This window comes from Squalius cephalus (assembly GCF_949319135.1).
Source record: "Squalius cephalus genome assembly, chromosome: 21".
NCBI lineage: Eukaryota > Metazoa > Chordata > Actinopteri > Cypriniformes > Leuciscidae > Squalius > Squalius cephalus.
In genome coordinates, this window is record NC_137142.1 from 17856691 (window position 1) to 17870682 (window position 13992).

General features: G+C 39.0%; 2 protein-coding genes across 8 annotated transcripts; one reads left to right on the top strand and one right to left on the bottom strand.

The window, feature by feature from the left end:
* The first annotated feature begins 2673 nt into the window (after positions 1-2673).
* On the top strand, positions 2674-4575 carry tmem234 (transmembrane protein 234). Of its 3 annotated transcripts, none has more exons than XM_079854570.1 (6): positions 2674-2756; positions 3013-3164; positions 3250-3316; positions 3452-3544; positions 3626-3753; positions 4233-4575. In XM_079854570.1, the coding sequence occupies exons 1-5, from the start codon at positions 2744-2746 to the stop codon at positions 3730-3732; spliced, it is 432 nt and encodes a 143-aa protein (XP_079710696.1). In that variant the 5' UTR covers positions 2674-2743; the 3' UTR covers positions 3733-3753; positions 4233-4575. The 3 variants fall into 3 exon arrangements, with proteins under 3 accessions (XP_079710696.1, XP_079710697.1, XP_079710695.1); XM_079854571.1 differs by having other exon boundaries at positions 4249-4313; XM_079854569.1 differs by lacking the exon at positions 4233-4575 and having other exon boundaries at positions 3626-4064.
* dcdc2b (doublecortin domain containing 2B) lies at positions 4056-12496 on the bottom strand. Of its 5 annotated transcripts, XM_079854565.1 has the most exons (17): positions 12363-12493; positions 12034-12130; positions 11915-11944; positions 11587-11697; positions 8908-9106; positions 8055-8112; positions 7253-7323; positions 7006-7137; positions 6756-6902; positions 6141-6180; positions 5816-5875; positions 5443-5620; positions 5227-5336; positions 5087-5158; positions 4839-5015; positions 4586-4678; positions 4056-4355 (listed from the first exon to the last, which is right to left on the bottom strand). In XM_079854565.1, exons 4-17 carry the CDS (start codon positions 11666-11668, stop codon positions 4245-4247), a joined length of 1530 nt encoding a protein of 509 aa, XP_079710691.1. In that variant the 5' UTR covers positions 11669-11697; positions 11915-11944; positions 12034-12130; positions 12363-12493; the 3' UTR covers positions 4056-4244. The 5 variants fall into 5 exon arrangements, with proteins under 5 accessions (XP_079710691.1, XP_079710690.1, XP_079710692.1 ...); XM_079854564.1 differs by lacking the exon at positions 11915-11944 and having other exon boundaries at positions 4057-4355; positions 11587-11677; positions 12363-12496; XM_079854568.1 differs by lacking the exon at positions 12363-12493 and having other exon boundaries at positions 4229-4355; positions 5816-5854; positions 12034-12067.
* Between the last annotated feature and the right edge of the window lie 1496 nt (positions 12497-13992).

The window sequence follows — 13992 nt, forward strand, 5'->3', positions numbered from 1 at the left end:
CCTATGCGCGTGAACTCGAACTCCACCAAGAATGCATGTAAATCTCCTATGTGCTTAGCCGAAGCAAGGGCAAAAAGCAAGAGAGAGCTCCTTAACAGCAATAGATGCCAAGGGCTCGAACGGGGGTAGAGAGAGAGCCTTCAGAACCAGCACTAGGTCCCACGGCGGCATGGGGAATCTCCTTGCCCCTCTGAGAAATCTGACCACCAGCGCAGGCCTCCTCATTGATTGCCCGTCAACTGGGGAATGAAACGAGGCAATAGCGGCCACATAAACTTTTAGCTTGGACGGTAGGCTCCCGTTATCCAACCTGTGCTGTAGGAAAGACCCCCCTAAGACCCCTGAAGTAGCATGAAGGCTCCATAACTCCAGGCTGGAGTGCCATATCGCGCAGTTAGCTTGAGACAGCAGGTCCCTCCTGAGGGGAACCCGCCAAGGGGGAGCCACAAGCATCTCTCTCAGGTCCGGACACCAAGGCTGATTTGGCCAGTTCAGGGCGACGAGGATCACCAATGTTCTCTACTCCCTGATTTTGCATAACACCAGAGGCAAAATCTTCACAGGAGGGAATGCGTAAAGTCTGGCTCTCGGCCAACACAATGTCAGAGCGTTCCCCGCTAGCAGAGAATGAGACAGCGAAAAGAACAGTGGGCAGTGTCTGTTCTCGCTCATCGTAAATAAATCCACCTCTGCCCTCCCGAAGTTGTCCCAAATCATCCGTACTTACCCGGGGTGAAGCCCCCACTCTCTGTGGGTAATCCCTCTCCTTGAAAGACTGAAAGACCTGCAGCACCGCCATCATGTTCAGCGCGAATGCCGCTTCGCCAGCGGAGGTGTAAGCCTTGTCATGGAGATGGGTGGTCAGTCTGCACGGCTTGGGCGGTAGGCTGAGATCCACGTCAATCGTGGCCAAGGAAGGGCATAGATGCGCCATTGCGCGGCGATGGTCTCCTCGACGGGGGGCATGCGCACGTAACCGTGGGCTTCCGCCCCGTCCACGTGGGAGAAAATGGCCTGTGTAGTGTGTGGACATGCATGGACTGGGGTGCGCAGACCACGATTTCACCATGTGCTCATGGACATCAGGAAAGAACGGGGTCCTTCTCCTCGAAGCACCCTGCCGGTGGCCTGACTGGAAGTACATGGGGTCGTGCTTATTCCTAGTGGGCTCTTCTGGAGCACTCCATGCGTGGTCGAGCGCCATAAAGAGATAGTTCACCCAAAAATGAAAATTACCCCATGATTTACTCACCCTCAAGTCATCCTAGGTGTATATGACATTCTTATTTCAGACGACTCCACACGGAAATAACCACACGGCTCCGGGGGGTTAATAAAGGCCTTCTGAAGCGAAGCGATGCGTTAGTGTCAGAAAAATATCCATAGTTAAAACTTTATCGACTAAAATAACTAGCTTCCAGCAGACACCGAGTCCTCAGGACGTGCACTGGCACGTCGGCGCAGTGCCCAGTCAGACTCGGAGAAAGCAGCCTCAGGGTCAGGCCCAGACAGGCGATGCAGTATTTGTGTGAGCCTGGCGGGTCGATGGCGCCCGCGCAAAGTCGGCAGAAGGAAGCCGTTGGATGCGGTGAAGAAGTTTGTTCTGTTGTGTCTTCTTCTGTTGCATCTTTGACAGTGTGAAGGAAAAAAGATTATGACACAATGTTGCTTCTTCACATTTTATACTGCCTGAAGGCTCGTCGGTATTTGCATGTGATTCGCATATTTCGCGACAATTGGCCAGTTGTTTTACTGGCATTATCCTATAAGGTTTCAAGAATTTTGGAGAAGGGGAAGAGTTCCCACAGCGTCAAGCTGACACAATGTTGAAGTGACATAAAACTGGTACGTCGTGTGTTAGCTGGAAAGGATTTGCATGCAGATATGATGTTCATTTTATTCAGAAGCAGTTTCATTAACAGTTCATGTTAGTATTGTGTATTCACCTTGATAACTGTTGTTTCCATAACCCCAAACCATGTCATTTTCACTTTGTGTCATTTTGTATATTTATAAAAGACTGTGGTGGCTCATACCAACTTAATTGTATTAACAAAAACTAGTTTGGAACTGCTATTCAATAGCCTTATCCTATAGGCCTACTGTTTCTTCATCAGTATTAGTCATATTCTTACCATTTACGTGTATGTTAAAGTGGGACGGTACTTGTGTGTGTGTCAACAATCTTTGTGAAATAAATTAGTTTTTTTTAAACAATTGTACATATGTATATATATATAGCCTTAAAAAGTAGGTCACGGCTTGATGACCATGGGGAAATATGGGTCCCATGGCCAAACCAGTTGAGAACCACTGCTGTAAGACGAAACTATTGAGGATATACTTCTGCATTGAGCAGTAGCCTAGGCTATTTACCAAAGAATGAGAGGAGTTGATTAAGAAATTGAAAGATATAAGTTTAATCAATTTCAATCTATCAAATCTATTAAGTTGCCTCAACAGTCAAGAATACAGAGAGAAATACTTACTTATCTCAAAATAACAGAATTGGAAAGTAGAATTTAAATGACATTTCCATGGCACAAATTTAAGGATTTTTTTTGTTTTTTTATTTTTTATTTATTTTATTTCCTCATGATTGTTTTGTTTTTCCTTCCGTTGATGCTTCACTCCAGTCCAGTTGGTGGCGGTAATACACCAAAAGTTGGATTATCAACCGCCCTTAAACCAAACCATACAAGAAAAAGGTAGTGCCAGTTTCATTTACTTGAAGAAGAGTAGGATGGTGTCAGCAGGTGAGACTGTCGTGTATGCTGTCCAAAGGTTTAGAGCTGAATTCGGAACTGCATACTAGTAACTTACATTACTCTCGTACTACGTTTACCATTTCTTTCAATGGCGGAATGCGATTCTGAATTCAGCAGTAGTATATCTGTCTTCCACAAGTGTGTCTGCATATATTTATATGGAATCACTATGTTCCGTCTTGTTTATATTATATAAATGTGTTGAATTGTCCATTAAAAAATATCGCATAAACGTTCTCTCCAGGTGAAGTGCTTTGTCTGTTGTTGGTCTCGATATTGTGGGGAGGAACAAACCCCTTCCTGAAAAAAGGCTCAGAGGGCATTGAAGGAGTTCAGAGGGACAACAAACTCCTCCAGTTTTTGGCCGAGATCAAATTCCTTTTTCTTAATCTCAAGGTGTGTAATTATTTTATGCATGTAGTCTGTACCAGAATTTTTGTATACTTTATTATATAATTTGCATATATTATTTATGTTTTAGTATTTGGTGCCATTCTTGTTAAACCAAAGTGGATCAGTAGTTTTCTATTTCACTCTCGCTTCTACAGGTGAGAAATTTCTAGGTATTGACAACTTATGTTAGGATTAGCATATCTTACTATTTCTTCAGTATATATGATTCTCAATCATAATGAGAGAATATTATTGTAGTGTTGAGATTTTAAGTGCTGTTTGTTTTGTAGATCTATCTCTGGCCGTGCCCATGGTGAATTCCCTCACATTTCTGTTCACATTACTAATGGGGAAATTGCTTGGAGAAGAGTTTGGAGGAAAGGGTAAGGTATTAAAGTACCTTTAATAACATCACTCAATATCTCTATACAGGTCTTTCACTCTCTGTCTCTCTGCTCATGTAGGAGCTCTGCTGGGAATGTTACTTGTCATGTCTGGAGTGACTGTGTGCGTCCTGAGTTCTGTCTCTGAGACGGACGGCACAGGGCTTCGTAACACAAGTGACCACTAAAACATGCCACTGGACTGGAAGGTGAATGAGGAGAAAGCTCGGCTCCAGCCATGTTGTCAAACCAATTCTCCTCACTGAAAACTGACACAATATCTGTACTGCTTCCTTTTCTGTATATACCGTGAACCTTTACCAGGAGAAAACGATGTATAACTTAAAATCTTTACTTGAACTGTGTTGGTGAAATCCAAATGTTTTGCACTTTAACTGCAACTGTGGGAAGAGTCACTTTTAAGCGCATGTGGATTGTGGAACATACAAAATGTTTGTACTTATTGTATTATTATCAGAAGTTTATATGGATTAATAATGGAAAAGTGGCTAGTGTTAGAAATACCTTTATTTTAAATATTTTTATATTCAGAGGTCATATTTGGTTAAACATAAGAAATAAAAAAAGCATATTTTTCACTGAATCTCTGCATGCTGAGATCACTGTTACTTTGAAGGGTACATTATTTTAAATGCCATTTTTCACCAAAATAATGTCAATTTTATAGCGTTCTCCATGTTCAGAGCATGTGTGTGGATTGGGAAGGTGTGTCTCTGTGTCCTGCATCATCTTCAGCCTGGAGAGGGCGCTCAGCATCCCTGTCTGTCTGTTCCTCATGGGAACCCAAAGTCTGATACATACACAAAGAGAGCAAGACAAGGTATATAAATGATTAATGTTTACACATAATTCTAATAATTTCTAAATACGCAATCCGATATTAGACTATAAAAAGATGCATTGAGTATTATTGGCTACCACAAGCAATTAGATATCAGGCCTTTACTAGAGATGGCACTACACAACATAATTTGCATTGAAATATTATGCATTAAATATATTTACAACTCATAAACTGACTGGTTCTTGCTGTGTTTCTTCACTTCGTGGGGAATGTTCAGAGACCCTGAGTGATGATGATGATGAAGATCTGAAATGCTGTGTGTCTGACTCCTAAATGGGAACGAAATGAAAGAATTATGCTGACCTGAAGAAAATCTGCATCATTTTATGAGATTATATGATAATCCCTCTTAAAATGATTAAGACTAAGTGAAAACACAAGATGTAAAACTACAAAAAAAAAGTCCATGTTCAATGCACAGTGTCTTACAATGTCATGTTTATTCGCATCAGGCTGAGACTCTATGCTGGACGTGTATCCCTGCTGTGTTTCTCTCCGCAAAGCTGACGTATCGTCCCATGACTCCTTCTCGGACACTACAAACTCTTTCTCTCCGTTTTCACTGGAAAGATCATCTGATGGACTGTGTATTTCACCAGAATGCATCTTAATTGGAACAAATAGTGTTATTTCATGATTGAGTTGTCATTACTATCATGTGCATTTCACACACTCACATGATTTGTACTGGCTGGGTCAAACAGATCTCTTTCAGGAGGCTCTTCATCCTCCACAATATCTGCTTCTCTCTGAAATGAAAACAATTTTAGAAAAGACTAGATGAGATGAGATGGGACAAAAGAGGGGAGAGGTGTACCTGGTCAATGGGAAGCTCTACAGTTGTGTTTTCATCCTCTGCGACCTCTTCAGCACCTCGAACCTCCTCTCTCATACTGTTCTCAGAGGCCTTAAACACACTGTGCTCATCTAACACAATTACACAATATCACAAGAGAGACTGCAACAGGTTAATAAACAAAAAAAGTTACATTTTATTTAGTAAGTATATTTTATTTAATTGTTCAGCATTCACCTGTTGTGGCTTTAGGTGGGGGTCTCTGTGTGTGTGGGTGTCTGCGAACCCTCACAGGTCTGGCGTAGAAAACAGAGTTCTCCTCTCTTTCTCCTCTCTTTCCTCTCCTCTTAACCAGCTGAGGGGAACTCTCTCGCTCCACCTCATCTCCTGTGGACTTCACACGCCTGCCTTCCCTCTGAAAGCAGACACCATTTACACAAGATATGTTCAATATAGTGGGTGAACAATCTGAAGCCTTTTTGGGTTCGGTTGAACGATGACGCTCTACTTTAAAGCACAAAAAATGTGGATTTTAAAAAGTGCATTGTTTACGGTGTATAACAGAGGGGGGAAAAAGGAGAATTAGAAAAACTGAGTATTTGGTTTTTACCTCTGGTGAATTCAGGAGGGTGGAGTCACTGTGGCTGTCCTGAGGAAAAATCTTTCTACTCTTGAGTCGGATCATGATAAAAGAACATTAACGAACTTCAATAGAACAGTTTGTCTTATGAAAATGTATTAATCTGACACACTAAAAATAAACATACAGGGGGGCTCCATACGTAAGTCTGAGACTAAAAAGTTAAAATCTAATTTAAACCTCAAAATATATTTATTATATGATTTTGTAATGATTTGTAATATATTTTTTAATAAAAAAGAAATATTTAAGATATATTTACTTTAACTCCACTATATATTAGTGTAAATAGTACCTTAATTCTTCTCTGTAATCCTCTGTCTCCTGCAAAATGTCTAGAGTGAAGACAAATAGATCCTATTTAACATGATATAATTTATACTTACACTACAAGTCAAATGTATGGGATCAATAAAATTGTAATAATTTTGAAAATAAAGAAATAATACCTTTATTCAGTAAGAATGCATTCATGGATCAAAATAGAAAGTAAAGACATGTATAATGTTACACAGCATTTCTATTTCAAACACTGTTCTTTTGAATGTTCTATATCAAAGAATTCACAGCTGTTTTCAACACTGATAGTAAAAAATGTTTCCTGAGCACAAAATATTATATTAGAATGATTTCTGAAGGATCATGTGACACTGAAGACTGGAGTAATGGCAGCTTTGCAATCACCGGAATAACTTACACTTTCAAATATATTAAAATAGAAAATAGTTATTTTATATTGTAATAATATATCACAATAGTACTTTTTACTGAATTTTTGATCAAATAAATGCAACCTTGGTGAGCATGAGTGACTCCTTTCAAAAATATAAAGTATAAAAATATTTTTTTTATTCAGTAGTGTATGTACAACATTAGAGTATTGTTCATCTCAGTTATCCACCCTCATCACCTGTCCGCGCTGCTGCCTGATGCTTTGTTCAGCAGTATCTCCACATATGGGAGTTTCTTGAACCTCTCTGTTCCAACAGCAACATAGCTTTGCCCAGACTCCAGCTCCTCTGTGGAGGTCACTGTGAAGCCCTCCAGAGTACAGAGCCTGAGAGGTCAACAAAGTGAAATGATTGCAGGAATCTCACCATGTATGAGGACTTGCTTCATACGTTCATCGTAACACATACAGTATGTATATTTTTTATCACCTGCGCACAGCTCCTGTGCGAAGCATGGCCTTTTCCGAAATGAGCCTCAGGATCTGCTCTAGATTTTTCTGCATGGGTCTGGGAATGATCAGACGCAGGGCAGGACTGAGGATGTCCCCGTTCCTAAATACACTGAATACGAGAGGGATAAGGAAGAATAAGTTTCAATTTCTCTGAAAGCATGATAAAAAGTGGTTTAACAGAGTTAAAGCATTATGTTTGTGCATTTAAATGTCTGAGTTCTCACTGTATGATCCAGGGCAGAGTGATGACTTTCCTCCATTTTGCAGACACATTAGGCCTGACCAGTGCTTTAGCCTGTAAAAAGAGTACTTATTATTAATTAACTTAATTAATTATATGTATTATTTTGTCTATAACAACAAGACAATCACAATAATACTATACAAACAATATTTTTTTGTATAGTGACCATTAAACTGTAAACTAATTCTCAGGAAACTAATTTCCCACACAGTCTCTCATCATGTCTCTCATATCACGTTGCATCCCCTTAATTCTCACATAATACAAAAACTGCAAATCAATATTAAATGTCCATTTCTTTATTTGGCAGGTACGTAGCTGTCTAATAAGCAGGATAATATGCAGTCAGTGATTTTCCACCAAAGTAAATCAAATATGTTGTTGATGCTGAGTCAGTGTCCCCTGCTCTCAAGGCTATTATTAACAGTGGTTTTAGCAGCTCTGTGCGCAGCATTAAGGGGTCAGGCTCTTAAACATGTCCTAACAAGCTTTCTGATCCGATAACACTAACAGCGTGTCTCCCCTGGCCTTCTATTGTTGGAAGGGACAATAACACCCCTTTCTCCCTCTCCACCTCTTTATGACACACTTCAGCAAAACATCCACAGCAACAAAACAACAAAAAACACAAACACAACATAACACGCCAGTACACAGACAAACAGGTTTGATTTTTGATGCATAATTACATATATCAACTTTAGAATATTGTACAATTTTGATTCATAGCTTAATTAGATTTAAAAAGCAACAAATCAGTAATAAGTACACAACTGATGTACCTGTGTTGGTTCCACAGCTCTGAACATTGGACCCTTCTTCTGTCCTGTACTCAGATAACTAAACACATACAGAAAAGACAGACAAATACTATGCAGGTTTTAGCCATTTATAATATCAAGCCTGGAATCTAGTTTATTGATGCATGATCCTACTTTAACTCAAAGTATTTATGAAAATTTTGATTTTTTTAAAGATATTTTCATCTTAATTTTGGTTTTAAAGTCCCCCTTAATAACTGTATCCCTTAAAACTCATATTTGATCACCAACATGACAAATTTAAAAGTTGTTTCCTTCATGCCTTAAAATAGCTTGAATGTAACTCTACACCCTTGCCTCATTTAGTATACACGGTTCAATGAATATTTACACTCACATCCACTCACTCACACCAGCGATTTCAAACCGCGATTTTGAGACGGTCTTATATGGTTTGTCTTAATGCACATAAAAAACACCACATAGACATATAAACAACATTAAAAGCTTGATTTTCACCACAGGGGGACTTTAATAATTTTGTTATGTGTTATTAATTCATTTGTTAAGTAGTTATTAATTTGTATATATTTTTTGTATTTTAGTACTTCAACTTATTTAACATTTCATTTATTTCAGTTAGTTGCAACATTTATAAGTTTTGTGTAGGTTTTTTAAGTTTAGCCTAATCTTTTCATCTAATACTTATATTTCATTTAATTTTAAGCTTTGTTTCAATTACTGAAAATTATTTTTAATTTTAGTTTTAGTTAACATTGACTTTGAAGTGTTGAGTCTCAACATCAAATTGTTCCCTTGATGTAAAGGACAGTGTAATTCAGAATATTCTCATTCTAAATGAATTCACACTTACTCCAGTTTCTTAAAGCGCTCAAACCCTGCAGCCACATACTGTGCCCCTTGCTGTAGGTCAGTGAGGTCCGTGACCCGGTGGCCGCAGCGTGGCGTATAGAGAGTTCGAACAGCCAATGGAGCTCCGATACTGAGAGTGATATCATTAAGAAATGCATCCATGTTGGAGATTTGCCTCTGGTTGACCACAAATCTCCTTCCTGATCCAAAAAGACATACACATACACACATATATGAAATGACTCATGTCGTTTTATTTCAGAAATATACACAGTATATATTCAATTCAATATTCTATATACACTCACCTAAAGGATTATTAGGAACACCATACTAATACTGTGTTTGACCCCCTTTCGCCTTCAGAACTGACTTAATTCTACGTGGCATTGATTCAACAAGGTGCTGAAAGCATTCTTTAGAAATGTTGGCCCATATTGATAGGATAGCATCTTGCAGTTGATGGAGATTTGTGGGATGCACATCCAGGGCACGAAGCTCCCGTTCCACCACATCCCAAAGATGCTCTATTGGGTTGAGATCTGGTGACTGTGGGGGCCATTTTAGTACAGTGAACTCATTGTCATGTTCAAGAAACCAATTTGAAATGATTCGAGCTTTGTGACATGGTGCATTATCCTGCTGGAAGTAGCCATCAGAGGATGGGTACATGGTGGTCATAAAGGGATGGACATGGTCAGAAACAATGCTCAGGTAGGCCGTGGCATTTAAACGATGCCCAATTGGCACTAAGGGGCCTAAAGTGTGCCAAGAAAACATCCCCCACACCATTACACCACCACCACCAGCCTGCACAGTGGTAACAAGGCATGATGGATCCATGTTCTCATTCTGTTTATGCCAAATTCTGACTCTACCATCTGAATGTCTCAACAGAAATCGAGACTCATCAGACCAGGCAACATTTTTCCAGTCTTCAACTGTCCAATTTAGGTGAGCTCGTGCAAATTGTAGCCTCTTTTTCCTATTTGTAGTGGAGATGAGTGGTACCCGGTGGGGTCTTCTGCTGTTGTAGCCCATCCGCCTCAAGGTTGTGCGTGTTGTGGCTTCACAAATGCTTTGCTGCATACCTCGGTTGTAACGAGTGGTTATTTCAGTCAAAGTTTCTCTTCTATCAGCTTGAATCAGTCGGCCCATTCTCCTCTGACCTCTAGCATCAACAAGGCATTTTTGCCCACAGGACTGCCGCATACTGGATGTTTTTCCCTTTTCACACCATTCTTTGTAAACCCTAGAAATGGTTGTGCGTGAAAATCCCAGTAACTGAGCAGATTGTGAAATACTCAGACCGGCCCATCTGGTACCAACAACCATGCCATGCTCAAAATTGCTTAAATCACCTTTCTTTCCCATTCTGACATTCAGTTTGGAGTTCAGGAGATTGTCTTGACCAGGACCACACCCCTAAATGCATTGAAGCAACTGCCATGTGATTGGTTGATTAGATAATTGCATTAATGAGAAATTGAACAGGTGTTCCTAATAATCCTTTAGGTGAGTGTATATATATATATATGAAATATATGACACATATATGCAATGACACATGTAGTTTTATTTCAGAAATACTGTATCACAGGGGCTAAAATTAACACTCACTCGCCAAGCACCAAATGCGTGTAAAAATTTGGCATTGGCGAGTATATGAAACGGTGTCAATTGCCAGTTGTCCGGTAACATTTTTATGAATTCTAACGATCCAATGTTACGAAAGTTTAAGCCTTGCCAATTTAAATATTCAAAATTGCCAATTTAAATATTCAAGTGCAAGATGTAAAAAGGAACTCACGCGTTGTGTGGGATATTTAGTGTGCGCTAAAAACCAAAGTGCGCGAATACTGAAATAAGCTCTGTTTTACGTCTTCTTGCACTTGAACGGACATATTCGCACAAAATTATGTAAAAAAATGCCCGTCTCTGTGAGTATATATCCTAGTAAACACAATATGTAATTTCTTTAGTGAAAGTAAAAAGTCGAGAAAGAAAGCGCATGTGTAGTACAATCACACATTGTGTACAGTAACAGTATATTGGATCTGTGCAGGTGTTGAAGTGACAACATCCTAATACATTTCTGCTGCTGTCTTTATGTATTTTTAATGTCAATCAAACAAAAAAGAACCAAGAAATGGTGTCATAAATGGCTGTTTTTGCTAAATCAGTTTAAAGTCGTTATGAAATAAAAATGTACCCTTTTTACTTTGTTAGCACACATTACTAGTCTTGTTGTAAACAATGAATCTGTGTTAAACGTTAAAACACAGAAAAAAATGTGTTTGTCGTGGTAATCTTTAATCGAAATCTGAACATTTGCTTTCTTCCCTAATGACGTCAGTTTGATACCTTGGGTTAAATATCCTTAACCACTCCCCCCCCATCCGTCAGTTTTCTATGAGCGAGGGATGGCGAGGAAGTGAGCTAAAGTGAAACCCCGCCCTCTATTCAATATTCCGTTTCACTTGGAAATACGTCACAAATATAAAAAATATTTCTGGCTGGTAAATTTTCTAAAGTCACCAGCCATTGAGAGTTTAGCTTAGTTTTAGGCCCAGTGTATATATATATATATATATATATATATATATATATATATATATATATATATATGCTTTGACTGTACTGCAATTATACAGAAAACTGTTTTAGAACCTGTTCCAACCTGAAAAGAAGGGGTCTCCATTTCTGTAGACCTTTACACTCTTGACTGGAGGCAGGTGACTAGAGACACCAGTGGATGCCATGACCCTAAACTAGCCACATTAACACACACCTGTAAAATAAACACAAACAGAGATTACCCCCCTAAATACGACACCTTATTTATGCCACCAAAATGTAACCATACATTTGTTAACACAGCTGTAAAAGTACAGATCCAAACCTTATTCATACACAAGAATACACAAATTGATTCATTTAATACAGATCAGAGATGCACTCACATCCTTATGTAAATCCACACACACTCACAAAAAAAAAATACTTACAAAGGAAATTTATATTATCCAGTTGATCACCTGGAAAGAAATATCATCTGGTCTGTTACTTCCAGTTTTTTAGTGTTTATTTCTAATAGTAAACCACTGAGTGTGAGAGACTCAAATACCTCACCCAGACTCCCTCCCTTTCGCACACAGACTGAAGTGAAGTGTTTCCTGGTTGCCATGGGAGCATTACTAACTATGGCGGCGGCCTTTGTGGGGCTTTACAATCAGTAACAACAAGACGGAGAGGGTGAGGGAGAGAGAGAGAGAGAGATAGAGATAGAGAGAGTGTGTGTGTGAGAGAGAGAGAGAGAGAGAGAGAGAGAGAGAGAGAGAGAGAGAGAGAGAGAGAGAGAGAGAGGGCAACAGAAACACTTCAATTTATTAATTACACTTACACCACCAACACCATTTACCTCTATTCCTCAATAAATTCAAATGAATCGCTTACCTGAATTAATAAATAAGTTAAGGAAAAATAAATAAGATTTTTTTCCCCCTCAAACGGCTATATCGAGGGTTGTGTGTGAAGAAGTGTGAAGTGTTTGTTCGTGTCCTCGGAGAATTATGTCCCTTATCATCACTACAGACCAGAGAGCAGAAACCTTTAAACACAGTGACGTAAATAACCTCTGTGGAGTGACAGTGAAGAAAAACTGCCTTTCGTTTACCATTTCCAATATAAATATAAGACAGCAACCCTGAACTTGGAAGTTAAGTCAAATCATGAAGTTAACGTTTATAGGCTACCATAGGCTATTTTCATGCCTTATTATAGTCGGGTTTAGATTAGAGATGGGCGATAAAATAGTTTACATTTTGCGACGATATAAACAATTGAGTGCGGTTAAATCTTAATGTAGCCCACTATATCCAACTTTAAATTTATCGCTGGGCTATAATACTGATTATATTTTGAGACTATATAAAGAATCTGTACAATAGATGCAAATAAATTTTGCATAAAAGCACAACGCCCACTTCTTAACAGAGATGGGGGACTCGAGTCAATGACTTGACTCGAGTCAGACTTAAGTCGCAAATTTTAGGACTTGAGACTTGCTTGACAAATATTAATAAAAGACTTGACTTGACTTTGACTTGATATTCATGACTTGAGACTTGACTCGGACTTGAGGTAAATGACTCGAAATAACTTGTCTTTTTAAAAATAAATATCTGTATTTGAACGCACCGCAACAATCACGTGACGCAGCAGGAACGCTCGCTGTGTGAACAAAAGCCGCATGTAGTGATGACGCTGAAGCGCGGGATCGTTCGCCTGCTGTGAAACGGTATGTAATGCGCAAGTTTATGATAGAATCAGAGAGGGAAAAAAAATGCACAAGCATGGTTTCTCGAGAGAGAAATCGCAGCTCATAAGCAAACTTAAGACGCTGCTGAGACATTAAAGTCACACCGATGTCATGTGTCTTTACGGGATTTTTACGGGTTGTGTGTGAACGCACTCTCTTATTCCGGAAAATCACTGGCAGTGTGAATGAACCAAAATCAAACTAACCCGAGTCAAATCTCGGGTCACTTTATCCGTGTATTTTCCGGAATCTCTGTGTGAAAGGGGCTTTGGTCACACACCCTGACGAAGGCTCATTAGCCGCAACGCATAGGTGTGCAAGTATACTACTTGTCACCTGATTTTAAAATATTAAAGCCATGATGAAATAAAGGCTTTCTATATATATTTAATAATATTCGAGTGCCTTGGATTAATGTTTTTTTTATGATCTGAATAATCCCTTACATACAAAAGCACAGCGAAAAACAAAACATTTCTTGAAAATTAAAATCGGGTTAAAATATGCCATATTCCAGTTTTTCTTACCTGCATACATCCCTTTGTACTGTCTAGTTATATGCTACCAATATAGTCTGCTATCCCAGGGTTGACTTGAATGTTAAAAGAAATATAATAAAAATGTAACTGTAATTTAATAATAATTAATAACACATTGGTACAGAGTCGACCGTTCTCTGGGATCTGTTTTCATGATAATCGAATGTAAAGAGTTTTATCTCTAAAAACTGATTTGCTTATAACGCTAGTATATAGGGCATAGAGT

Bases quoted from the DNA above. Each gene is read 5' to 3' on its own strand.
- dcdc2b (XM_079854564.1), bottom strand. From the start codon at position 12,093: ATGGCAACCAGGAAACACTTCACTTCAGTCTGTGTGCGAAAGGGAGGG. The intron at 11,678-12,033 runs GTATTTGAGTCT...TAATGTGGCTAG, and splicing joins AGGGAGGGAGTCTGGGTGAG to TTTAGGGTCATGGCATCCAC. The intron at 4,679-4,838 runs GTAAGACACTGT...GTTCCCATTTAG, and splicing joins ATGCGAATAAACATGACATT to GAGTCAGACACACAGCATTT.
- tmem234 (XM_079854570.1), top strand. The intron at 3,317-3,451 runs GTGAGAAATTTC...TTTGTTTTGTAG, and splicing joins TTTCACTCTCGCTTCTACAG to ATCTATCTCTGGCCGTGCCC. The intron at 3,545-3,625 runs GTAAGGTATTAA...CTGCTCATGTAG, and splicing joins AGAAGAGTTTGGAGGAAAGG to GAGCTCTGCTGGGAATGTTA.